The sequence below is a fragment of the Plectropomus leopardus genome, chromosome 16 (assembly GCF_008729295.1).
Source record: "Plectropomus leopardus isolate mb chromosome 16, YSFRI_Pleo_2.0, whole genome shotgun sequence".
NCBI classification, from domain to species: Eukaryota; Metazoa; Chordata; class Actinopteri; order Perciformes; family Serranidae; genus Plectropomus; species Plectropomus leopardus.
The window spans coordinates 19,609,602-19,637,499 of NC_056478.1; the positions used below are offsets into that span (position 1 = coordinate 19,609,602).

General features: G+C 38.1%; 1 protein-coding gene across 1 annotated transcript in view; it reads left to right on the forward strand.

The window, feature by feature from the left end:
• Nucleotides 1–27,898, forward strand: part of aven (apoptosis, caspase activation inhibitor) — a 77,100-nt gene that overhangs the window by 24,023 nt on the left and 25,179 nt on the right. Inside the window, 3 exon segments of the mRNA XM_042503063.1 lie at nucleotides 11,718–11,788; nucleotides 13,236–13,331; nucleotides 13,431–13,737. Of these exon segments, the coding sequence (XP_042358997.1) occupies nucleotides 11,718–11,788; nucleotides 13,236–13,331; nucleotides 13,431–13,737 (474 nt within the window).

Below are 27,898 nucleotides of genomic sequence, written 5' to 3' on the forward strand. Positions count from 1 at the left end.
GCATTGAAAAATTCATGCTTTCTGGCAGTTTGGTGCTTATTTAAGGCGATCCACAGGTCTTTATTTAGCTGCCTGTGGGTGCCTTGTTCTTATCTTCCTGTGGCCTTTGAGGCCTTTTGTAAAAAGAGAGAAAACACTGGTAATGCTTCGCCTGTGAAAACAAAATCACCTTTTACCATCAGTTTAACGAATAAAATGCATCAGTTTGTCAGCTGGATTCTTACATTTCTCTTACTTGCAAAATGAATAATGACAATTAGCTAAAGCAGCTTAACTTAAATGCTGTGTATGTTCTCGATGGATCTGTCTGTAGCTAGATTGTTTCACACTGTGTATCATTTTTTAGACAGGTGTGTATCAGTATTAGATGTTTCATAATGTATTTAGCTAACCTAATAGCTGAGGCTCCTTGCATCTTTGTAATGAGGGACCCAGATGTCCCCAGCTGTCTCAAGGCCAATGTTTGTTTCAGCCACAGTGACCAGCGCCGGGAGGCTAAATGTGAACCTAAAGCACACACTCATTCTCACCTCGTCTGCCCTCTGTGTAGCATCTCTTTGCTAGTCTGGAGCGAAATGAAAGCATGAAGAGAACAGCTTAAAAACTATTTGTTTCCTATAAATGAATTACAAAAGGCTCTGAAACTGATGTTTTGTGTGTAAGATTACATTTATTGCATGGTTTGCCTTGATGAATGTGGCTGTCACACACATACCGGTTTTAAGGCGTGCTTTTATAAGAGAGATGACAATTATTAGACCGTGCACATTTGCTTATCTATGGTATTCAAAAAAATGCCACTGGATAGAAAAACCCATTCATTCATTCATTTTCCATAGCTGCTTGTCCTCTCAAGGGTCGTGGGGTGGCTGGAGCCAATCCCAGCTTGGATAGAAAAATCTCAACTTTATTTTAGTTCTTTTCAAAAGGGGTACTTTTTATGCGTACTTCAATCAAGAAATGGTTTTTAAGTCTTACTTATGGTGATAAAACATACATTTGTTAGACCAAAACTAACCCCTCTGTTTTCATTCATTTAATGGTTATTCTGACTGATAATAATATTAATTCTATAATACCTTGATACTGTGAAACCTAGATATTATCTGAGACGGTCTTATACTGTGGAAATCTCATACTGTTGCAACCCTATTACACACTGCCGAGTTTTTGGTCCGATCTGCTCAGTCCCATTTGGTACTTGTGTACAGCCTTACTGGTCTTGCATCCATTCAAAGCACTTTTTACACTACATGTTACACACACACACACACACACACACACACACACACACACACACACACACACACACACACACACACACACACTTGTGACCCAGACTACCATACAAGGTGCAACCTACTACTCAGTTTTTAAACAATCACATTCACACACTGATGGCAGAGCCAATCAGGAGCAATTTGGCATTTAGTATCTTGTGGACATGTGGACTGATTGTTTTAACGTATGTCACACGAGTCAGTTTGTGTTGAAATGACATTTGATTTTCTTGTCACTGTCAGGTCAGGTTTGTTTTATGATCAAATCATTGGCGAGTAACAGTGTTTTTATGTCTTTGCGCCGATAGCTGTGGCAGGAGGCATGTTTTTGGGTTGTCCATCCCTCCATCTCAATCTCGAGAATACAGTATCTCAAGAATGCCCTGATGACATTTCTTTAAATTTGGTACAAACGTCCCATTGGACTAAATGATGCACTGATTAAATGTTAAGTGTTGGGGTTACGAGAATTGATTACATTTTGGTGGTAAGAGTTAGGGTTCATCTAGCTTATTCTCTTGAACGTGATATCTCAAGACTGGTGGATATTAGATATTCGATCACTGAATTTATATATCGATCAAGATCGCTGTAATGTTACACCTCCACTGATGTTTGTGCTTAGCTCAAAGCACCACAGAGCTGCTACAGTAGCTTGTTTTTAAGATTTATCTAATTTTGACCTTTGAAAACAGATCTTTATACATATTTATATAAATACAAAATAATTTACTACAAAACATATTCACACCCTCTAACATCTGTAACATTGTTTGAAATATAACACATAAACAGTCACCACTGGTGCAGGCAGTTTGCTTTTAGAGGTTGCATAATGAGATGAGTATAATCAGGATGTGACACGAGATTCTTAAACTCAAGCAAGAGAGGCCAAGTTTACACATCAGTGCTTTTTATAACAGAGACAATTTCAACAGAGCAAATATGAGTTTTAGTTTATTTAGAAATGTGCAGTTATGCAGCAAAAAAAATAAATGTTTATAAGCAAAAACAAACTTTTATCAACAAACAAGACATTACAACCCTTAACTTCAAATAGCAGCCTAAATAAACTACCAGCTTGCGAGTGAAAAATGAAAAAAATATGATCATAAATTTATATTTATGTGTGGATTTCTGTTTGTGTGCTGTAACATTTTTAGAGTATTCATCAGTTTCAGTTTTTCCTTTTGTCAATGTATATTTCCCTCAGATGCAGGCTTACAGTGATTTTGGATTAACTCTCTAAATAGTTGTGCATCGTCCTCTAACATTAATACATCATATGAAAACATGAATGTACTGAAGCAGTTAGAACACTAATATAGTTCACAGTAAGATTTATGTGTGTTTGCTCCAAATGCAGAATGATAAAGTATACCACGTGTTTCTATTTGGCACCATTGATCTCAGCAGTCCTGAAATTTATATGAAACATGAAGAAAAACATGCATCATGGCCTATAGTGTTCAGCAAAGAGATTAATAGAGGTTTATATCACGTGTTTGAATTTGATTGATTAGTTCCCAGGTAGGTAGAGCCCAAGCTGCAGCCTCTTAACCTCCAAACAAGCTGCACGCCCATAAAACACATGCCTAATGAGAGCGCAGCCTCCAGTGGATTGAAGCTCCTCTGATACGACTTTGTCATAAACACAGCCTCACGCAATCACCATTAAAAGTTAAGAGTAAATAGCTTCAGCCTTCTGTATTGTCTCGCCTGGTTTGCTCAGGATTTTAATTGCAATTAGCGCCGCTGATTTATCGACGCCTAGTGGTTTTCAGCGCCGTGCCGTGTTAGGCTAATTGGTTTGGTTAAAAAAGCATGACAGGGAGCACGCTGCAGCTCTCAGAAAGAGGATCGGCTCCACAAATTGCTGCAAGAAGTTTCCCTGTGCGGTCCTTCTTGCATGTTTACTTAAGTCTGCGTTCATTCCTTCCATCTTCCCTCAATCTTTTCCTCTCTCGCCTTTGTCTTTTTTCTAGCATTTTCCATCCTGCCTCTCCTCTCAGTGCTACCAAACACCTCTCAGATGGGATTTGTCACAGTAGTGATAACACTCGATCAGTTTCCTATGAGCCGCCTTGCTCCATCTCCTCTCTTATCGAGTAAGGGTCTGCCACGACAGCCGCTTTAAAAGAGAAGAAACCCATTCACTGATCACACGCCATTACTCTGCTGCTAAATGGAGGAGGAAAGGAGGGAGCAGGGAATGTGTGTATTCCTCTTCCAGTCAGATAAAATGTCAACATTTCACTGCAGGTGTTAGTGGAGACTGAGCAGCGGTTCTGCTGCTCCTTACATGTCCCTCCTGTGTCTGTTCAACTAGTCGCTGTTCCAAGAGAGACGGCTGAACAAGTTGAGGCTGCAGCTTAACGCACAGAGTCTGTGCAGTGAGCTGTAGACCAAAGGTGTGGCTCACTCAACAAGGGTGTGCATCTGTCTGTACTGCAACCAACAGGGCAACAGCGGCATGCGCTGGCAAACAGGACACAGGGACACATACATTCGTATCGGCAATGAGCAAAAATGAGTCTGAAAATATCAATGGCATATTGAATACGAGCACAAATCCTGAATAATGCATCTCTAAAGTGTTGGGCAGTAAGCTTTCCTAAAATGTTGTATGTGCGGTTTCAGATTCCATCAAAGGATTTTTAAATGTAAATCACTCCAAAAAGAGATCTTTGATTTCTGTGAAAATGGGTTAAAAACCTGAAACAAAAATAAATTCAAACAATTTACTTCTAAAAAATGTGATCAAAAATAAAAAACAAACCCTCACAAGCAAAAAAAAAAAAAAAAAAGAAGATTTTTTTTAGAAAATAACCAAGGGTTTGCTCTTGCACTTTAACCAGAGCTGCCTCTTTCACTCTCCACGTGGACTGTTTGTCATCACTTCTCACACTACAAACCAAAACCAGAGCACTTCCAATACCAAAACCTTGTCCTATTTCCTCCAGGTTCTGCATACATATCTGAGATAATTAATTTGCAGATTACTTTACTCCATGAAGTATTAAAAAAAAACAACAGAGAGAATGTCTCTTTTTGCTTGTATTATTAATTTATTTCAATTGTAGTTTTTAGTTTTCAGTTCAATTTCGAATTGATTGTTTCATCCAAACAGCAGTCCAAATCCCCAGATGTATTTGATTAAAAAAATGAAAGCGGTTATCACATCTAAGAGGCTTGAACCAGCAAATGTTTGACAATTTTGCTTAAAAAACGACAGAAATATTTAATTATCACTATACTAGTTCAAGATTGATTTTTCTGCCAATTATCTGATTGTTTCAGCTCAAATACAGGAATCATACAACAACAACTACAGTGCAAAGTGCATGTTGTATTTAAATAAACAAAAACAGATGTTTTGTTGTTGTTTAGATGCGTTTCTTCGATGCTTTACTGTGTTCATAGCAAAGCGATCCACATCCAGCACGTCTTATCTTCATCCTGACTCAGTGCCAGTGCTCGACAGTCTTACAGAGCAGAACGCGAGCAGAGGGGGTGAAGATGAACAGCGGCGGGGTGAGAGCAGAGTGAAGTTGAGTGGAGCAGGAAAAGAGCAGAGCGGAACAGAAAGGCAGGAGCGAGGCCACAGCACATCCCAAATATAAGGGATGAGTGCGGGACGAGCCATAGATAGCTCAGCGAAGCCAAGGTCGCAGGCAGAAAAGCCACATTTGTTAATGTGGGGTTCAGCCAGCAAGATGTCAAGAGACAGGATACCACATTATACAGAAGTTACACAATGCCAGCCGAGCCACTTAGCACACAGCATGAGTAATGCAGTGTTTATTCACCGCGGAATAACTCACTAAATCCAGCGGCACGACTGACGCACTTAGACAATAATTTGAGCAATGAATTGATCTTAAATCAGTTGTTTACAGTGAAGTCAGGAGTTTTACTGGCATTATAGTAATCACAGTAATATTTACCTAAAGTCCCGCACAGGACGGGGAATGTTTCCAAAGTTAACTTCATCGTTTTCAGGAACTTGAATAATTTACGAATGTCAAACAATGTTTAAAGAATGCTGATGATTCTTAATAAACTCATAACTACATGTTGTTAGTTGCTATGGATCTTTCAGTCCACCTGTCTGAAATTAGTGCTAAAACAGTCAACGTCTTGAGGGAATATCTTAAAGTTTAGCACAAATGTCCACTTGAACTCAAGGATGAGTTGATTAGATTTTGGTGGTCAAAGGTCAAGGTCACTGTAACCTTGTCTGTGTCATTCTTTTCAATACAGTATCTCATGTTTTTGGCCATAACACAAGACTTCACTCGCTCAAATTTCACAAAGATGTCTGATAGGATATAATGATGAAGTTCTTACGATTTCATATCTAAGAGGTCAAAGGTCAACTGTGACATCCTAGTGTTAAGCAAAACCACTTTTCTTGCCATTACTCAACATCATAACTCAAAAGGGGACACATTGGTTCAGATAGTTAGCGAACCTCTGAGGAGGTCAATGCTTTTTTTTGGCTGTATGTTTAGGTTTTCAGAAAACGTGCACGAATATGGATGAAATGAATGTCGAGCACAGACAGGAGGCTCCATCTGTGTCCATAAACATATCTAACAGTGAGCATAAATGAGCCCGAACAGTCCATAACCCAGATATTCAGTTTCCAATGATATAAAATATAGAAGAGCTGCAAATCTTCACATTGGAGAAGCTGAAATATGTTGATGTTGATTTATTTATAATCTGCAAGTCAATTATTCCATTTGATGTTGTAGCTCTTGTATCTGCTACGATCTTCAGATCCCACTGAGAAAGTCGGGTCTTTGGTGTAAACCTAGCCCAAGCACCAGTGTTTATTTAGTTGAGTGCAGTTTGATTCAAAGGTGTTTTTAACACAGCTCAAAAGTGACATATGAGGCTGCGGGTGTAACTATGCACTTAAAACAGTGTCAGCTGAGAGCAGAGAGAATTTATATCTCACAGATCTGTTTGGACGAGCAGGAATGAAGAGTCGGCTTTGCTCTCTTTCATTTTTCTTCACTCCTCTCCTCTTCTTCACTCACACCCCTCCTCCTCTTTCTCTGGAGCGCTGACAGAAGTTTCTCTCATCCTCACCGGCAGCTGTTGCCATGGTTGTGTCAGCGCTCTCCGAACTACCTGGGATGGTATTTCCATGGACACAGATCGGGATGACACTGGGCTGTGAGGTGTAGGAGGGAGGCAGTTCAGCGGTGTCAGCAGTTCTGTGTGTTGGAGACAAACTGAAGGAGACAGAGGAGGAGGAGGAGGAAGAGGAGGATTAGGGTCAGGGAAGATATTAAACAGAAAGGAGCAGGAGTTGGAAAAAAGAGCGAAAATGAGAGTGAGAGGCCGCTGTTGAAGGGTAATTTCTACTTGACGTAGATTTCCCCTTTAAACAGAGTTGTTTCAATTTGGATGTGAGAACAACAATAGCAAAACAAAAGGGGCGAACCTCTGGGGAGGTCTCACACTGAATCCTAAAGCATTTCCTATTTCACTGGAAGGAGAGGACATAATGACATTTGAATGACAAGATTATCAACGTGTTCTGCTTTTCATGAAGAATCACAAATTATGGCCTAAATGAGAGAGTTACCCTTCAATGCATCATTTTCTGTTTGTACCAGAAGAAACTAAACAACTGGATTTTGGACTTTGCTCTTTGATATAGGCATTATGTTTTAGTTGTCCATCTGCAAGCAATATCTCAAGAGCACATTGAGGGAATTTCCTCAAATTTGGCACAAATGTCCACTTGGACTTTTTAATGAACTGATTAGAATTTGGTGGTCAAAGGTCAAGGTCACTGTGACCTTACAAAACATGTTTTGGCCGTAACTCAAGAATTCATAAGCTAAAATTGCACACAAATATCTAATAGGATATAATGATGAAATGATGACATTTTATATCCCAGAGGTCAAAGGTTTACTTCACTCTGACATCAAAATGTTCTGCAAAAACATTTTTCTGGCCATGAATTCAACACCACAAATCAGGAACAAAAGGGAAGACATTTGATCAGATACTGAATAGGAGTCAATAATCTTGAAACTGTGGTGCTTGTATCGATCTTCTGTGCTGCTGGGGAGCTGATGTCTGTGAAGCATCCATGTTTTCGCAAATGAATATATAAACTGAAAGTGTATCTTGACTGGTTTGTGCAGGCATACAACCACAAGCAGGATCTCTAGTTTTAATGTCACTGCGTCTATGATAACTGAGGTTTTAGGCATTATGTTTTCGGGTTGTCCGTCCATCCGTCCCATTCTTGTGAACATGATATCTCGAGAATGTCCTGAGGGAATTTTTTGCACCAATGTTCACTTGGGCTCAAGGATGAACTGGTTACATTTTGGGCAAGATCACTGTGACCTTGCATCCATCTCTTTCTCTTTAATGCAATATATCAAGAATGCTTTGAAGGACTTTCCTCAAATTTGTTACAAATATCCACTTGGTTCGAACAAAGAACAGATTAGAATTTGGAAGGTTGAGGTCACTGTGACCTTATAAAACATGCTTTTTGGCCATAGCTCAATCTTTTATGTGCAAAGTATGACAAAATTTAACATGTCTAATAGGATATAATCATGAAGTATTTTATATTAAAAATGTCAAAGTTCAACTACAATGAGCAGGCAGAGCAGTCATAATTTTCTGTAAAAACACATTTGTGGCAAGATCATAACTCAGGAACAAAAGAGGAGACGTTTGGTCAGGTACTGAATTGATGACACAAACTTCGTTTGGGTGCTGGCCTTGAAACTGTGCTAGTTATATAGATCTGTGCTGCTGGGGGAAGATGTGTGTGAAGCATCTTTTTTTTTTTTAACAAACATGGACGTAAACTGCAAGCATAACTTAACTGGTTCGCAGAGGCACACACCGCGTGGTGATAATTATAGTTTATAATATGTAGTCATAGACACATACAACCTGTAGAGCCAAAGGGATTGGAAACCACTGCTGTAATATAATAGATATTATTGCCTTTGAAGTGTATGTAAACAAGAGATCTTAATAATAAAATAAAATAAAAGCTAATTAACCACTATTTCCACCATTTCTTTACCTAGTAATGGGAGGTGTTAAGTGTCTCATAAATGATTGTGATTATTGTAGGATGTGAGGCAGCACATTGAGTTATTGTGTCCCTCTTATTGGATCTTTCTCACTGAATTAATGATTCTCTGGTTTCTTGCTTGAAGGTGAGGCGCTCTGAATAGTTAGCGATTGTTCTTTGATCTCCTTAAGATAACAACAGTCTTGTGGTTTAAGATTTCGATTTCGCGTCCACCAAATCCAGGTTTTATGTGCCTGTGAGAGTGAAAATCTGTCGATCTCCCTGATAACTGACACCAACGTGGCCCGACATAAAGGCATCCACCCCCGCAGCCGTCACATAAAGCTGACATTCTCATTCCCCTCTCTTATCCTCCTGCCTCGCTGTCATTGTAACCTCGATAATGCTTCTATTCATAAATCATCTTTTCTCGGCCTGTTTGACAGCAGGGACTCTGACCTCCTGCAGACTCTCCTTCTTGACCCCCTTCACCTCTCGTACAACAGAGCAATCAAGGACAGCCGCAGATGGTGCTGAGCGCCTCCACATGAAAGGCTGGGTGTCTTTTAATATAACAAAATGAGAGCCTGCGGCTGACTGCAGCTCCTCTGTCAGGTCTCCCACTGACCGTCCATCTGTGTGTGGCAGACTAACCAGAGTCCGCCGTGCTCGTGACTCTGACACTCCTGCACATTGTTCAGCATCACTGAGAATCACGCATCCGTAAATCCCATATCAGCTGCACACCTAGTTGACTATTTAACTAGTTTATCTCAGTGGTATTTCTGAAGCTTCAGGAAGAAAACTGTCAAGTTCTATACCCTCTCAAGATCCTGCAGGAGATGGCAGACTCATTCATACTGTGTTATTAGTGTTATTATCATTATTATCATACTCTGTTCTCTGTATATATATATATATATATATATATATATATATAAAGAGAAAGAGAGAAAGAGAGAGAGTACAGTGCTCCGGGTGTCTATTACTAATTTACTACCTTGCTGACATAATTCAGCTTATTTATTCAATTCAGTCTTTGTTCTGAGCTCAAACCTTTATGTCTCTTTTCTCGATGTCTGGCACTGATGGAACTGGCTGTAACCTGCTCACAAATGTACATTTTGCAGGATTTTTAAAAAGCGGGAGCTGTTAGTCATGAAGTAGCTTTTCTTTGCATTCACCGTTAGTCAGGACATCGATGTTAACCTGCTGTGTGTGATGTGTTATGGCATACAGAAAGGTTAAAACGTCATGTTTTTTGTTACCGTCGCAAAAAAAAATGCCTTCTTTAAACTACGGATGTCAGCAGTTAACAGTTAATTGGTTAATCGCAGGATTTAGAAATTTAAATATTTGTTGAACTATGATGCCTTTTACAAAGTAAAAGAGCCTTACATTCTGCGCAACACAGAGTGGTGTGTGCCTGATTTGCGTTCATGTTAGCTCACACTGTGTGTGTGACTTGTCACTTGTTGGTTAAGCAGTAATCTAAAAAGTTGTTTACTAAATTTGCCTTAACCCCGTGACCAAATTTGCATCAATCGACACCTCATGCCCAGCTGTAACTTCAAACAGAGATGAATCTGCAATTTTTATGGTCATCTTTTTGCAGAGAAACTCTTAAATTCAGCTCCTTGTATTGCGTGCACGATGGTGGGTCTGTGTATTCTGATATCAGTGTAGTGTCTGGCATTATGTCCAGCCCAAACACAGCAGACTACCAGTTTCCATGGATACAGATGTGAGACCAAATGTAGAAATTACAAGAAAACCTGAATAGTTTATTCTATACACCTTCATATTTGGCATGCATCAGATAAACTGGTCTGAAATTGTATAGTGTGAGTGAATTATTCGGTCTAGTTGGCCCATTTCCAAAGCTTTAGAAATAAAAGGAACCATCTGACACAGTACGACTTCCTTGTTTCCAAAAGAAGCCTGTCAGTGTGAAGTTAGCTTCTTTACAGTTAGATAATGTTAGCTATACAGTAATTTCATCCATTATTTTCATGGCACATGATATGAAGCATCTGTTAGCACATTCTTAGGTTAACATGACTGGACAGAGAAAAAGTTGTTACCTCCATTACTGATGTAATGTAACTGTCCCTCCATCACAAGAAACTCATGAGCTGACACGTTCACTGCCACATCCTGCAAAACCACGCTCATCTGGGCGAAACACCACTTGTTGGTTACAGTGCCACATCAGCCCAGACATGGGAGTGGTATGAAAGGAATGTATTTTATTTTTTCTCCTTTATTTTTCCCGATAGTCCAGTTTAAAAAGATATGTAATTTGATACATTTCAGTTGTTTTTTTCTAACCCTTTTTAAACTTTTTAAAATTGTATTCTTTTTTTTTTGGAGCAAGTGTACAAACTATAACATGACAAGACTGACCCATAAAAAATGCTAATAAAAATGAAGAAATAATGATTTTTTTCAAAAAGGTCAAGATAAACAGGAATAAAAAAAAAATCACTGCACATACATAAGAGACACAATATGGTGGTAAATTAAATGATCTAATTCATCCCCAGTGTCCCAAATTCTCCACAGTGTAATCTAATACCAAATAAGAAACCATTCCTGTTTAAATATGCACTTTTGATACTTCAAAGAAACGCATGTCTAACATCATGCAGCATTCACATAATTCCTCCTCCTGTGTTTGATCAACAATAACATTCAGCCTGTTATTCCACCAGCACTCCGGCTAAAGCTGCATCCACAACATGAGGAGCTCCAATAGTGGTGCTTCACATCTGACCCTGTGCGTCCTCGTCTAGCTGTTTGTATTGGATGTCGTGTTTTGACTCAGCACTCCTCATACACAGTTTCCCTCTGCACCAACACTTGTTTCATCTGGACGGTTTTCTCGTTTGTTCATCTGCGTCCATTGTCCAGTGAAAAACCATTGTTATATAGAGCCATAACCTGTCTGCTGAACATGTGCCTCTGCTGCTGTTTTATTAATAATCCATCATCAGAGCGTTTGTAGAGCCCTCAGCCAGTCGTTGTTTTGCAAGCAAAGCGGCGTCACATGCTCGCCCTGCTTTTGCTCTCATACTGATCAACAGTTTACACAATGCTATTCCAGAGAAACACTGCTTCAGCATTTCAGACATTTGCAGACATTTGTGTAAAGGCCACTCGCTCAGCTTGCATGAGCAACAGGTTCACACACACACACACACACACACACACACACACACACACACACACACACAGTCTTTGTACTTAAAAATAAATAAATAAACTAAGTGTTGTTTTGAGTTGAACTAGGAGAGACAGCAGTCCTGCAGGAAGCTGACTGAAGCAGTTAGGTGTACAACTCTGCTTCTGTGTGTCGTCCTCAGGGGATTCCTTCACTCAATTCCGGTTTTCAGAAGAAAAGGACTGGGAGATGGACTCATTTACAGCCGGTCAGGTAAATCTATTTTCTCCTCAATTTGCAGTGTTCTGCATGGCGTCTTTGTCTTTCATGGCTTTAACCCTCTTTGTCATCTATGGATCCCTCAGTCAGACATTGCATGTGGATTTAAAGTGCACAGGAGGTAGAAAGTTGTTATTGATCCAAAGTGAATCTCACCGTTGATCCCCTGACTTTTCCTCTCCTGCACCACCATGAGGATGTCATTTGCTGGTTTAGGTGAAATGTCTCAATAAGTGAGCTGTACTACATAAGAGCTGCTAGTTTATATTGACGTCCAGGTGCACATATTTTTTTTAACTTTTCAAGCAGTTTAAAGTCTGATCCCAGGCATTGTGTCACCTCATCAGTATAGCTGTTGCCAAAAATTTGAAGTGATAATGATAATTAGGCAGCAAAGTCACATTCAAAATCAGAAAAAGGGATTGATATTATTTAAAGAAAATTCCATGCCAGAACAAAAACTAGTAGCTCTCGCAGCATACTGAACTTACGTATACTGAAATACGCCACACTTTACTTCACCACCTTGTGTTACTATGACATTATATCAACTCACTACTTTTTTTTTTTTTTTACTTTTTCCCTACTTTTTATCATGACATACTGGAATGACTTTTTTTTTTTTTTAGTATATTTTCATTATTATTATTTTAAGATTTCTATGACATTGTTTTGGGTTTATTTTTTGACATGTTCTATTATGACTTACAATATATTTTTATGACATACTATACTGGGACCTTTATTTTAAACATATTACTCTTTTTTTATGACATACTATGACCTTTTTAGTTTTAGTTTTAAATTACATACTATACTATGACTCTGTGCTACATTGCAAATGTTAGCATGTTATGGTGGGATGTTAAACAAAGGAAATGTTAAAGTTTTTAAACAGCATGCTAATGTTTTCATTGAGAGCATCCTAACTTAAGCATTTTGGACAGGCTTTGTTTCCTCTAAAGATTGGATACCAACATTTAGGCCCAAATTAAGGAATTGATAACTAAAACCCACAAAGCCTTTGAATCATCATCTATCCTGACTCTACCAGTATTGTTGTTTTTGTCTGTGGATATAAAGCATCAAACACAGTCAGATTAAAAACAGGTTCCTGAACTCCCTCTCAGTCAGAGCTACAGCGTTTTCTGCAAAGGAGTACTGACCTGCATGAGTAGGCTACTTTAGGGTAAAATGATTATGAAATATTTAATATGTTGCACTGAAGGTTTCACATTTCTGGACAAGAAATGTGAAAACTTACCGGAGACCTTATGCGCAACTCTTGTATTTTAACTTCATGCCAGTCTTTTGATTCCACACTGATGAAGTGGGCTTAAATGTGGCTGTAGATTTGAACTTTTTTTATTGAATTTATTAGAGAAAAAACAAATGTCTAGAATGTGGCTGCAATTACAATTTCACCCTGTTTCCTCCCAAGATGTCTGCAGCGTTTGTGGACCTCCCAGCGCTCTCTCAGAGTCTTGAACAAGTGCCTCTGCATCAGAGACTCAACCTGGATGCTGAGCTGCTTCAGGTAGGCAGGTCAACTGCATCTCCTGCACTGTAAAAGCAGTCTGATTTAGACTATGGTTGCAGGTTTTTAATGGGTTTTTTTACGCTGCTCCTGTTTCAGGTCTCAACACCAGTAGAGTTGCCCACCATGACTCTCACCCATAAACAAGAGATACCCAAAACAGCAAAAATTACTCCTCCGTCTGCAGCTTTTAAAGTCACCAACACCGACCAGAAAGTCCCTGTGGCTGCAAACCCAGCTTCGGGTTCAGACTCAAAGGTTTCCTCGACTGCTGCAGATCTGCCGATAGAAGATGAAGGTGATGAAGAGCTGGACCAGCTGCTCAGTTTACAGAAACCAGTCTCAGGTGTTTCAAGAAACCAGGCCATTAGTGTCTCAGATGAGGAGAGTGCAGTTTCAGAGAAAGGTGAGTCAGCATGTTTTGTTTGCGTTCTCTGCCAAATTTAAGTTTGACAATTTGGGAAATACACTTATTAGGTTTTGCCTTTTTTTTTAAATATTTTTACATACTATTTTTTTTTTACTTTTTGTCAGATTTTTGTGACATTCTATACTATAACTTTTTTCAGTTTTTTTCAAATACTGTACTATGGCTTTTTGTTTTTGCCAAAATGTGCTATGGCACTTCTTTGTATACTGTACTATGGCTTTTTTGACATACTAAGCCAACAAATTTTTTTTCACATACTAAGCTTTTTTGACATACTGTAGTTTCTAGCATCTATTGGAATTTTTTGACAGTCTATACTGTGACTTTTTTTGACATACTATACTAATGCATTGGTTTTGACATAATATAATATTATTTTGACATATTTTACTGTAGCATATTCTCAACACCTTATAATACGGCTTTAATTTTGACAAATTAAACAATCTAGGTTTTCTGACATACTTATTGTGTTTTAACCAATATACTGTGGGTTTTTTTTTGACATAGTACATGATGGCGTTTTTTTGTCCTCAAACCACACTATGGCATTATTTTCTACATACTATACAATGAATTTTGTTTCTGCATACCATACTCTGGCAAACAAACTCTGGCTTTTTATTTTTGCATACTTGTACATGTACTATGACATTTTTTTGGCATACCCTGCTGTGGCATTTTTTTGACAGAATGTATTTTTTTGACATACTATATTGTCATTTTTTGGCTTACTACACTATGGTGTTTTTCAATATAAACTCTTGCTTTTTTTTACATACTATACTTGAGACACTGATTTTTTTTTAAAAAAAACTAATCTATAGCATGTTTTTGACATAGTACACTAAGGCATTTTTTGATATACTATACTATGGTTTATTTTTTAAATACTATGCTCTGGCTTTTTTGGCATAAAAAAAGTCATATTATAACAGGTCATCAAAAATACCACAAAATGTCTTACCATAGCATGTTGTCCAAAATAGTAAAAAAAAAATCATACTATAGCATGTCATTTTAAATGACACAAACAAGTCATATTATGCCATGTTGTTGAAAATCACACCAAAAAAGTCATACTATGACATGTCCAAAATCGCACAAAAAAAAAGTACAGCATCTTGTTCAGAATAGCACAAAAAGGTCATACTGTAGCATGTTTTCCAAAATACCACAAAAAAAGTAATACTATAGCATATTGTTCAAAACCACAAACGAAAGTTATATGTTGTCCAAAATCTCACAATAAAGTCATATTATGACATGTTGTCCAAAATTGCACAAAAAAGTCATACTATAGCATGTTGTCCAAAATCGCAAAAAAGGCATACTATAGCATGTCGTCAAAAAATTGCTAAAAATAAGTCATGCTAAAGCCTGTTGTCCAAAATCGCTCAAAAATGTCATACTATAGCATGTCTTCCACAATCACACAAAATCTTATACCATGGCATGTGGTCTAAAATTGCACAAAAAAAATCATACTATAGAATGATGTTCAAACTTTAGACAAAGCCATATTATACTATGGCAAAAAATGTCAAATTATGACATGTCCAAAAAAACAGCTGAAAACCACCACATAACCTAGCATGTCGAGATGTGTCATAGTAAAGAATAATATAGCATGTCGAAAAAATAACCGAAAAATTTCAAAATATGACATGTCAAAAAAACTGCTGAAAACCACATAGTATAGCATGTTGAGACACGTCATAGACAAGCCTGCACCAACCTGGCCCATTTTGACACCTATCTGCCCCACACATGGATGTATTATAGTGAGGCCTCAGGCACCTGTGAACATATGCGTTGTGAGATGAAGCTGTGGGTGCAAGCATGGCAAGACAACAGTGGGAAATGGTGGTGCCCTACCGCTGCTGCTAGAATGATACAACGAACAACAAAACCAAAAAATATGACCCCGTTATCTCCCATGGAACAACATCCACACTCTGGATAAACTAAAACACTTCATCGATGACTATTTCTACAAGCTTTGCATCATGAGTCCACCACAGAAACAACCAAAATGGAATTCATCCACCGAAACAGATGAGGAAACCACCACAACCACTGAGGTCAGTCTGCTTGCATCAATCAACAATAAATGTTCTATCCTGGAAATACTACAGGCAGACATCAAAGAGCTCAAAGCCTCAAAGTCTTGAATACACACCATCAAAACTGGAAACGCTACAGATTGAAAATAAGGAACTAAAACTCACCGTCAGTGCTCTCACCGCACGAGTTAAAACCATCACAAACGAAAACAAAACGATGGAAGAAACTATACTGGACCTGTAGAACCGCAGCATGTGCAATAGCCTCATCTTCTCAGGAATCCCTGAACAACCCCAGGACAATCCAGAACAAGCCATAAAAGACTTTATGCATTCAGCACTGAAAGTGCCACGACACCGTCAGCATCATTACCTCTCACCGCGTTCACCGCATCGGACCCAAAAACAACACAAACACCAGACCCAGAGCCATTGTCACCAAACAAAAAGAACTCATCAGAAGCTGTGGAAGAGAGCCGAAAGGAACAGACTTTGAAATGAATGATCAATACCCGTGGGAGATTCAGGGCAGATGTAAAAAACTGCTCCCAATGGTGAGGCAGTACCTTGAGAGGTGAAAGAGGGTCGCACTCACGGAAGTGTACACAGACGGCCAGCTGTTCCTCGACCCGAACATCATTACGTGGCTGTAATGTCACGCTCTGGAAAACCAAGTCACAATGAACCGAGCAAAAATAACTATTCCTAAACAGACTTATCAAATCTGTTCATTCAGGAGATTTCTTTCTCTCTTAATCTCTCTTTCTCTCTCTCTCTCTCTCTCTCCGTCTGCTCTCTTTTTTCCTTCTTTCTCCACCTACCAATATATCTGTTCATCCGCTTATCTGTCTGTTCACCTGTCTGTGTTTCTGTTTTTTTTATCTGTTTGTGTACACCTGTATGTACCATCTTTCACTGTATATGTATGAGGGCTTGTGAATGTGGGGGGAGGGGTATATAGGTGTGTATGTATATGTATAGATATGCTTACGTCTATGCACTAAGACAAAGCGCATAAGATGATGTAGCAGTGATGTAATGATACCTGCACATCACATCTAATGCTGTTCAGAAATATTGCAACTGGACTTTTTTGTTTTGTATCGCTTATTAGTTTGTTGATTTGTTTCTTCCTCTTTAAATTGTGAAGTCACTAGTGTATGTGTGTGTGTATGTATGTGGGTGTGTGTGCAGGGATATTTTCCACTTAGATATGTGTATGTGTGCGTTTCTAGATGTGGGGATGCATGTATGTATATTTGTTTCAATAGATAAAATATATGACATTAACCACCCGTCACTGAGAACCATTTATGTAAGTGTGGATATGTGAGTGAGAAAGAAAACAGGTACATATAGGCATGGGTGATCTTTATTGTTATTTCATTTTCCATCCATTCATCCATTTTCATCTGCTTATCAGGCAACAGCTTGCCAGAGCTCCTTCTTCACCACGACAGCCCAACACAACTCTCGCATCACTGCGGATGCTGCACCAAAACCGCCTATCCATCTCAGGCTCTGTTCTACCTTCACTTGTAAACAAGACCCTGAGATACGTGAACTCCTTGGTTCGGGGCAGCAACTTACTCCCCGCCCAGAGGGAACAGTCCACAGTTTTCCGACAGAGAACCACGGCCTCAGATTTGGAGGTGTACAGTCCCCCAGATGAACTATAGAGTCCCTAGTCAACATCCTTTCCAGCCCAGAGACTCTGAGAAGACCGGGTATTCTGAACTGACTTTGGGTGCATACGCACACACGACAGTCAGAGACCTCCTCTCCGCGACACGCAGTTGCATCAAGGTGACCCTCTCATTCCCTGGGGTAAACTCCAACACAGCGGCACTCAGCCTGGGGCTCATGAGTATCCCCACACGCCTCTTACCCTGGGCAACTCCGGAAAAGGCGAGAGTGCAGCCCCTCTCCAGGGGTATCGTTCCAGAACCAGTGCTGTGCTTCGAAGTAGCCAAACTATGTCTAGTTGGTACCGCTCCACTTCCTGTGCAAGCTCCAGCTCCTTTCCCACCAGAGACGTAACATTCCACATCCTTAGAACCAGTTTGCAGAAATAGAAAAGTTTTTGGATGGCATCTCATTACCCTCACTTACCAAAGACCAAGCAGACTTCCTAGACTCCCCATTAACAGCCATAGAAAATGAAAAAGCACTAAACAGATGTCAAAAATAAAAAACCCTTGACTACACGGATTTCCCACTGAATTTTATTAACACTTCTGCAAAATACTATCACCACTTCATCAGAATGGCAGACGAGATTAAAAAGTCTGTTAAAAAAATCCATGCGTTATCATATGAACACAGCACTCAAAGCAGGATTACTTAAATCAAATGACCCAACACACCTCACAAGACCCATCTCCCTAAAAAACACCTGATATCAGAATCATCAGTAAAGCTCTTGCAACCCGAATTGAATTGGTAATCTCAACTCTAATTCACCCAGATCAAACAGGATTTATTAAAGGCAGATATTCATCAAATAACACGCGTTGTCTTTTCAGTCTGATAAATATCACTTACCAGAACAACTCCAAAGCCACCATCCTCTCGCTTGATGCAGAAAAAGCATTTGACAAGGTAAACTGGACATTTCTCACAAAAACTCTGACAAAATTTGGTTTCAGACAGTCATTTATTCAGTTGACTGAAACATTTTATAATAAACCAAAGACATCAGTTATCAACAATCTCATCTCACAAAACTTCACACTCCATAGAGGCACCAGACAAGGATGTTCGCTTTCACCTTCACTATTTGCACTTTTTATTGAACCATTAGCAGCAGCAATAACACAAAACACCAAATACAGATACAGATACAGGTATCTGGACTAATACAGTCATACATAAAATTATCTTATATGCAGATGACATACTCCTAATCCTACAAAACCCACACAGATCAATCAAAGAACTCATCAAAACTGTCAGTACATACTCATATCATCTCTGATTACACAATAAACGGGAATAAAGCCACCATCTTACCAATAAATGCAGACAGGTTTAATACCTCATCGCAAATCCCCCCCATTTACCACCCACTACAGGTAACAGCTGTCAGAGTTATTTCACCTAAACTTCACATCATTACTAAAACAACAGAAGATGACATAAACCATGGATGATACTACCACTCTCTATTATAGGACACATAGCAAAAATAAAAATGATGGTATTACCAAAAATCAACTACATATTCACAGTGAATCGAATCCAACCCATAGAAAAATGATTTAACGCACTGGACACGTTGATTCCGACATTTTAATGGAAAAACAAAAAATCTAAAATAAAACTATCCACATTACAACAACCAAAACAACAAGGAGGACTACAAACACCAAATTTTCCGATACTACGACTTAGCAAACCAGTTACAATACCTTGGAATGGATTCATGCAACCCGTCACTACTACGTATGGCTCGATATCAACAAACTGCATGCCAAGACATAAGAATTTCAGATATACCATTCATGAGTGACATAATCAAAAAAACACAACTGCTTCAACAACATTGTCAATATCCACGACTCTGACAGCTTGGTTGAAAGTCAATAAAATAAAAAATACCAAATTCTCACCCACAACACAAACACACATATGGCACAATCCAGACTTCATTGCAAACGAATCACCTCTAACAGGCACTAATTGGAAAGGAAAAGGCATCACACATCTCCACCACATCTTGGATCATAACACTCTACTTATATTCCAACAGCTCATTGACATATACGGCATTGATAAACAACAATTCTTACAATACATCTAATTAAAACATTAAATTAAAACAAAACTAGATTTCACACACTAAGGACAACCAGTGCTACTGGACAAGATCAATAAAATAGCAAATTCTAACAAACAACTCCACAACAACAAACAACAACCAAATTATATAAGCTCATATAGCACTCCATGTATTCCAAGAAACAAATGGGGAAACAGACCTCAACATCCACACTGACAATAACTTTTGGAGTAAAATCTGTAATAACATCTTCAGCACATTCAGAGGCACTAACATAAGACAAATACAATACAAGATTATCCATAGAACTCACATCACACAACACAAGATTAACATAATGGGACTAACTGGATCAGATACATGCACTTACTCTACCCTTAACAAAACTGACAACTACCTCAATGCACTCTGGTTCTGTTGACCAATACAGCATTTCTGGCAGCAAGTAACCACCACACTATTCCAACTCCTTGGCTGCACTATTCCATTATCCCCTTCCCTATGCATACTTGATGAATTTCATAAACTCAACACATGTTTAGTCCAAGTCATAAGACCCCTAATTGTAGTTCTAACTATCACCAAGAAAAAATAATACCAATTGGAAAAAAAATGTATATATTTATCTTTCACAATGGTTAGATCTCCTAACACAATGGATATTGCAGGAAAAACAATAAGCTCTACAGTCAAACCAACTTGAACAATTAAAAAAAATATATTCAACAATTCTCAGCTCCATTACAATGCCGGTGAGCTGATGCCACAAAAAAGTTATAAATGTAAACACAACTGTGTAGCTGTGGAAGTGAAAGGAGTGAAAGGAGGGGAAATGGAGGAAAGCAGAAAAAGAGAAAAAGAAAGGGTTGAAAATAAGTGTGTGGGCAGACACGAGTAGAAAGAATTAGTAACGCCATAATAAACTCATCCTGCAAACTCCTTCATGAAATGTTACTAAACCTTAGCGATCAACACTCTAGTTGATTATTTGTTTGCAATGTCTTTTGTTTATCTGTTTGTTTGTCCTCTTTTTTCTTTTGTATTATGTTATTTTATTAGTTTTTTAAGGTTATCTATGTTCATGTTCATATTCAGTTGTTTCTTAATTTACTTCTATCTGTTATTCAACCCCATATTATTGCTTTGTTGACTTTGTATCTGTATCTGTAACATCTGAATATTTAACATTCAAATGATGTAATATTACAAAAATATGAAGGTGATCTCTGATGTCACTTATAAGCAAACCACTTTTTGTTTTATAAGAACCATTGGTGAAAATGTTATCAGTAAGTGCTGCTCTCTTTATCTGTTGCTCTCATGCCCAGACTAAACATTGTGTTAAATAAGTCTGATGTCATGTTATGTCCATTCCATTTTATTAAATCAATATTTAAGTCCCTACACACAAGTAGTAATTTCTTATCACATACCTTTCCCAAAATATCAACAGCAATATTTATGTCTCAATGCTGTGTTGTGTGTTTAAGCAAAAGTACTTGAGACACTTGTTAGTGAACAATTGAAAGATTTTTTAGACACAAATAACGTTCTGTCGCTGCAGTAGTCTGACTTTAGGAGAAAACACAGCACAACTGCTGCTGTTAAAGTGGTGAATGATATTATTGATGCACTAGACTGCAAAAAATATTGTGCTGCTCTTTTTCTTGACCTGTCAAAAGCTTTTGACACAGTCAATCATATCATCCTGGTGGATAGGCTCTGTAATATCGGGCTATCTGGATGTGCTGTAAGTTGGTTCACAAATTACTTGTCTGATAGAACACGGTTTGCTGGGTCTTCTTCTGCCTTCCTCCCTGTATCAAAAGGCGTGCCCCAGGGCTCCATATTAGGTTCACTGTTGTTCACCATATATGTGAATAATCTTGACCTGATCAGTGCCTTAAGAAATTCGACACTGTTTACCATTGTGCTTTACGTTTCATTACTGGCTGTGGGTAACACGTACACTACTGTACATTGTACGCTGCTGCTAATAGGCCTTCTCTGTCTGTCCGCAGGCTCTCATACTGGTCGGTTTTTATATGTATGAGTCTACTTGGGCTGGTTCCCAATTTTGTAATTGTAGGTGAAACTTTATGTGAACTTCCCATAGGGGTTACACGTTATGGGGCACTGTGGAGCCATTTTGCCATGCCGGATTCCTAAAAAGAGCGTCCCAAAACCTTATTGTGAACAGAAAATTTAGTTTTTGCAGTGTGTCAAGAATCGGACTGATAAATGAGTCAGGCCAAAAATGAAATTCTTGGCATGGAAAATTCACTAAATGAAGTCAGTAAAAAATATACGGAATTTTCTGTTTCCTGATCATATGACCCTTATATTAGAAGAGCAGACAGATACTTGGCAGGGAACATTCAGTAAATAAAATCCTATATATCCGATATCGGCTCATTTATTGGCTTCACCAAAAATATAAGTTGTGTGTTTTGACCGTCATCTCTGTCGATGCTGAATTTTGCCTGCCAAGAACTCGGTTTGTCGGTCAGGATTGGCTCTGAGAGTTAAGACGCTTGTTTCATAACTCAGATGACGTGAGTTGGATTCTTACTCGGCACAGGTGTTTTTGTAATGCTATTGTCCTCAGTTCAGAGCCAAAGCAAACTTCGAAAACAAATGTGGTAACAGGAGGATTAGCTCTGAGAGTTAGGGTGTTTGCTTTATGACCAGAAGGTCATGAGATCAAATCTTACTGGGACCAGAAGTTCAGTTTCTGTGTTGTGCGGAAGAATTGTAAAACATCATCCGAAAATATATAAAACTTTGTAATTTAGACAATCCAAACACCTCACCTGATTCATCGGCTAAAGTGATATATCACTCAGCTATATATAATAAATCCTTTTGGCAGATAGATCAGGTGAAGTGTTTAGGTTGTCTTGTTGACAAACTTATATATATTTTAAGGTTAAAGATTGTTTTTAAATGATAATATATAGTTTGGTACTGTGAAGTACTTTGTAATTCTATAAATAAAAGACCAGCTAGTACCTGTCTGCTGTGTCGTATTTTCAACATGCATTATTATGGTGTTTTTGGTTGTTTCCGAAACATATTTTGCTATGGCGTGACTTGGCATTATATTTTAAGCTGTTTTGAGGTGTTTTCAACAGTTTTTGAGACATGTCAAATTTTGACATCTTTGCCTTACTATCGTCTTGGATTTTTGGACATTTTTTCAACACGTATTATCATGGAGTTTTTGGTTGTTTTTGCAAAATATTATGCTATGGTGTGACTTGGCATGTTATTTCATGCCATTTTGAGGTGTTTTCAGCTGTTTTTGAGACATGTCAAATTTTGACATTTTTGCCTTTGTCTTGGATTTTCTGTCACTTTTTCGACATGCCAAATTAAGCTGTTTTTGGCTCTTTTTGCAACTTTCTTTGCTATGGCGTGTCTTGGCTGGCTTTTCTAAACTGTTTACAGCTGTTTTCAACAGTTCTTGGGACATGTCAAATTTTGACATTTTTGCCTTACTATAGTCTTGGATTTTTGTTCATTTTTTCGACATGTCAAATTATGCTGTTTTTGGCTCTTTTTGCAACTTTCTTGACTACGGCGTGTCTTGGCAGGGTATTCTTAGCTGTTTCCAACTGTTTTCAACAGTTTTTAGGACGTCAAATTTTGACATTTTTGCCTTACTATAGTCTTGGATTTTCGGTCATTTTTTCAACAATCCAAATTATGCTGTTTTTGGCTCTTTTTGCAACTTTCTTTGCTATGGCGTGTCTTGGCAGGGTATTCTAAGCTGTTTCCAGCTGTTTTCAACAGTTTTTGGGACATGTCAAATTTTGACATTTTTGCCTTACTATAGTCTTGGATTTTCGTTCATTTTTTCGACATGTCAAATTATGCTGTTTTTGGCTATTTTTGCAACTTCCTTTGCTACGGCGTGTCTTGGCAGGGTATTCTAAGCTGTTTCCAGCTGTTTTCAACAGTTTTTGGGACATGTCAAATTTTGACATTTTTGCCTTACTATAGTCTTGGATTTTCTCGTTCACTTTTTTCGACATGTCAAATTATGCTGTTTTTGGCTCTTTTTGCAACTTTCTTTGCTATGGCGTGTCTTGGCTGGCTTTTCTAAGCTGTTTTACAGCTGTTTTCAACAGTTTTGGGACATGTCAAATTTTGACATTTTTGCCTTACTATAGTCTTGGATTTTTGTTCATTTTTTTCGACATGTCAAATTATGCTGTTTTTGGCTCTTTTTGCAACTTTCTTGCTACAGCGTATCTTGGCAGGGTATTCTAAGCTGTTTACCAGGTGTTTTCAACAGTTTTTGGGACATGTCAAATTTTGACATTTTTGCCTTACTATAGTCTTGGATTTTCGTTCACTTTTTTCGACATATCAAATTATGCTGTTTTTGGCTCTTTTTGCAACTTTCTTTGCTACAGCGTGTCTTGGCAGGGTATTCTAAGCTGTTTCCAGGTGTTTTCAACAGTTTTTGGACATGTCAAATTTTGACATTTTTGCCTTACTATAGTCTTGGATTTTCGTTCATTTTTTTCGACATACCAAATTATGCTGTTTTTGGCTCTTTTTGCAACTTTCTTTGCTACGGCGTGTCTTGGCAGGGTATTCTAAGCTGTTTCCAGGTGTTTTCAACAGTTTTTGGGACATGTCAAATTTTGACATTTTTGCCTTACTATAGTCTTGGATTTTCGTTCATTTTTTCGACATGTCAAATTATGCTGTTTTTGGCTCTTTTTGCAACTTTCTTTGCTACGGCGTGTCTTGGCAGGGTATTCTAAGCTGTTTCCAGGTGTTTTCAACAGTTTTTTGGACATGTCAAATTTTGACATTTTTGCCTTACTATAGTCTTGGATTTTCGGTCATTTTTTCGACACACCAAATTATGCTGTTTTTGGCTCTTTTTGCAACTTTCTTTGCTATGGCGTGTCTTGGCAGGGTTTTCTAAACTGTTTCCAGGTGTTTTCAACAGTTTTTGGGACATGTCAAATTTTGACATTTTTGCCTTACTATAGTCTTGGATTTTCGTTCATTTTTTCGACATGTCAAATTATGCTGTTTTTGGCTCTTTTTGCAACTTTCTTTGCTACGGCATGTCTTGGCAGGGTATTCTAAGCTGTTTCCAGGTGTTTTCAACAGTTTTTGGGACATGTCAAATTTTGACATTTTTGCCTTACTATAGTCTTGGATTTTCGTTCATTTTTTCGACATGTCAAATTATGCTGTTTTTGGCTCTTTTTGCAACTTTCTTTGCTACGGCGTGTCTTGGCAGGGTATTCTAAGCTGTTTCCAGGTGTTTTTCAACAGTTTTTGGGACATGTCAAATTTTGACATTTTTGCCTTACTATAGTCTTGGATTTTCGTTCATTTTTTCGACATACCAAATTATGCTGTTTTTGGCTCTTTTTGCAACTTTCTTTGCTACGGCGTGTCTTGGCAGGGTATTCTAAGCTGTTTCCAGGTGTTTTCAACAGTTTTTGGGACATGTCAAATTTTGACATTTTTGCCTTACTATAGTCTTGGATTTTCGTTCATTTTTTCGACATACCAAATTATGCTGTTTTTGGCTCTTTTTGCAACTTTCTTTGCTACGGCGTGTCTTGGCAGGGTATTCTAAGCTGTTTCCAACTGTTTTCAACAGTTTTTGGGACATGTCAAATTTTGACATTTTTGCCTTACTATAGTCTTGGATTTTCGTTCATTTTTTCGACATGTCAAATTATGCTGTTTTTGGCTCTTTTTGCAACTTTCTTTGCTACGGCGTGTCTTGGCAGGGTATTCTAAGCTGTTTCCAGGTGTTTTCAACAGTTTTGGGACATGTCAAATTTTGACATTTTTGCCTTACTATAGTCTTGGATTTTCGTTCATTTTTTCGACATGTCAAATTATGCTGTTTTTGGCTCTTTTTGCAACTTTCTTTGCTACAGCGTGTCTTGGCAGGGTATTCTAAGCTGTTTCCAGGTGTTTTCAACAGTTTTTGGGACATGTCAAATTTTGACATTTTTGCCTTACTATAGTCTTGAATTTTTGTTCATTTTTTCGACATGTCAAATTATGCTGTTTTTGGCTCTTTTTGCAACTTTCTTTGCTACAGGCGTGTCTTGGCAGGGTATTCTAAGCTGTTTCCAGGTGTTTTCAACAGTTTTTGGGACATGTCAAATTTTGACATTTTTGCCTTACTATAGTCTTGGATTTTCGTTCATTTTTTCGACATGTCAAATTATGCTGTTTTTGGCTCTTTTTGCAACTTTCTTTGCTACGGCGTGTCTTGGCAGGGTATTCTAAGCTGTTTCCAGGTGTTTTCAACAATTTTTTGGGATATGTCAAATTTTGACATTTTTGCCTTACTATAGTCTTGGATTTTCGGTCATTTTTTCGACATGTCAAATTATGCTGTTTTTGGCTATTTTTGCAACTTTCTTTGCTATGGCGTGTCTTGGCAGGGTATTCTAAGCTATTTCCAGGTGTTTTCAACAGTTTTTGGGACATGTCAAATTTTGACATTTTTGCCTTACTATAGTCTTGGATTTTCGGTCATTTTTTCGACATGTCAAATTATGCTGTTTTTGGCTCTTTTTGCAACTTTCTTTGCTACGGCGTGTCTTGGCAGGGTATTCTAAGCTGTTTCCAGGTGTTTTCAACAGTTTTTGGGACATGTCAAATTTTGACATTTTTGCCTTACTATAGTCTTGGATTTTCGTTCATTTTTTCGACATGTCAAATTATGCTGTTTTTTGGCTCTTTTTTGCAACTTTCTTTGCTATGGCGTGTCTTGGCAGGGTATTCTAAGCTGTTTCCAGGTGTTTTCAACAGTTTTTGGGACATGTCAAATTTTGACATTTTTGCCTTACTATAGTCTTGGATTTTCGGTCATTTTTTTCGACATGTCAAATTATGCTGTTTTTGGCTCTTTTTGCAACTTTCTTTGCTATGGCGTGTCTTGGCAGGGTATTCTAAGCTGTTTCCAGGTGTTTTTTCAACAGTTTTTGGGATATGTCAAATTTTGACATTTTTGCCTTACTATAGTCTTGGATTTTCGTTCATTTTTTCGACATGTCAAATTATGCTGTTTTTGGCTCTTTTTGCAACTTTCTTTGCTACAGCGTGTCTTGGCAGGGTATTCTAAGCTGTTTCCAGGTGTTTTCAACAGTTTTTGGGACATGTCAAATTTTGACATTTTTGCCTTACTATAGTCTTGGATTTTCGGTCATTTTTTCGACATGTCAAATTATGCTTGTTTTTGGCTCTTTTGCAAACTTTCTTTGCTACGGCGTGTCTTGGCAGGGTATTCTAAGCTGTTTCCAGGTTTTTCAACAGTTTTTGGGACATGTCAAATTTTGACATTTTTGCCTTACTATAGTCTTGGATTTTCGTTCATTTTTTCGACATGTCAAATTATGCTGTTTTTGGCTCTTTTTGCAACTTTCTTGCTACGGCGTGTCTTGGCAGGGTATTCTAAGCTGTTTCCAGCTGTTTTCAACAGTTTTTGGGACATGTCAAATTTTGACATTTTTGCCTTACTATAGTCTTGGATTTTCGTTCATTTTTTCGACATGTCAAATTATGCTGTTTTTGGCTCTTTTTGCAACTTTCTTTGCTACGGCGTGTCTTGGCAGGGTATTCTAAGCTGTTTCCAGGTGTTTTCAACAGTTTTTGGGACATGTCAAATTTTGACATTTTTGCCTTACTATAGTCTTGGATTTTCGTTCATTTTTTCGACATGTCAAATTATGCTGTTTTTGGCTCTTTTTGCAACTTTCTTTGCTACGGCGTGTCTTGGCAGGGTATTCTAAGCTGTTTCCAGGTGTTTTCAACAGTTTTTGGGACATGTCAAATTTTGACATTTTTGCCTTACTATAGTCTTGGATTTTCGTTCATTTTTTCGACATGCCAAATTATGCTGTTTTTGGCTCTTTTTGCAACTTTCTTTGCTACGGCGTGTCTTGGCAGGGTATTCTAAGCTGTTTCCAGGTGTTTTCAACAGTTTTTGGGATATGTCAAATTTTGACATTTTTGCCTTACTATAGTCTTGGATTTTCGGTCATTTTTTCGACATGCCAAATTATGCTGTTTTTGGCTCTTTTTGCAACTTTCTTTGCTACGGCGTGTCTTGGCAGGGTATTCTAAGCTGTTTCCAGGTGTTTTCAACAGTTTTTGGGACATGTCAAATTTTGACATTTTTGCCTTACTATAGTCTTGGATTTTCGTTCATTTTTTCGACATACCAATTTATGCTGTTTTTGGCTCTTTTTGCAACTTTCTTTGCTACGGCGTGTCTTGGCAGGGTATTCTA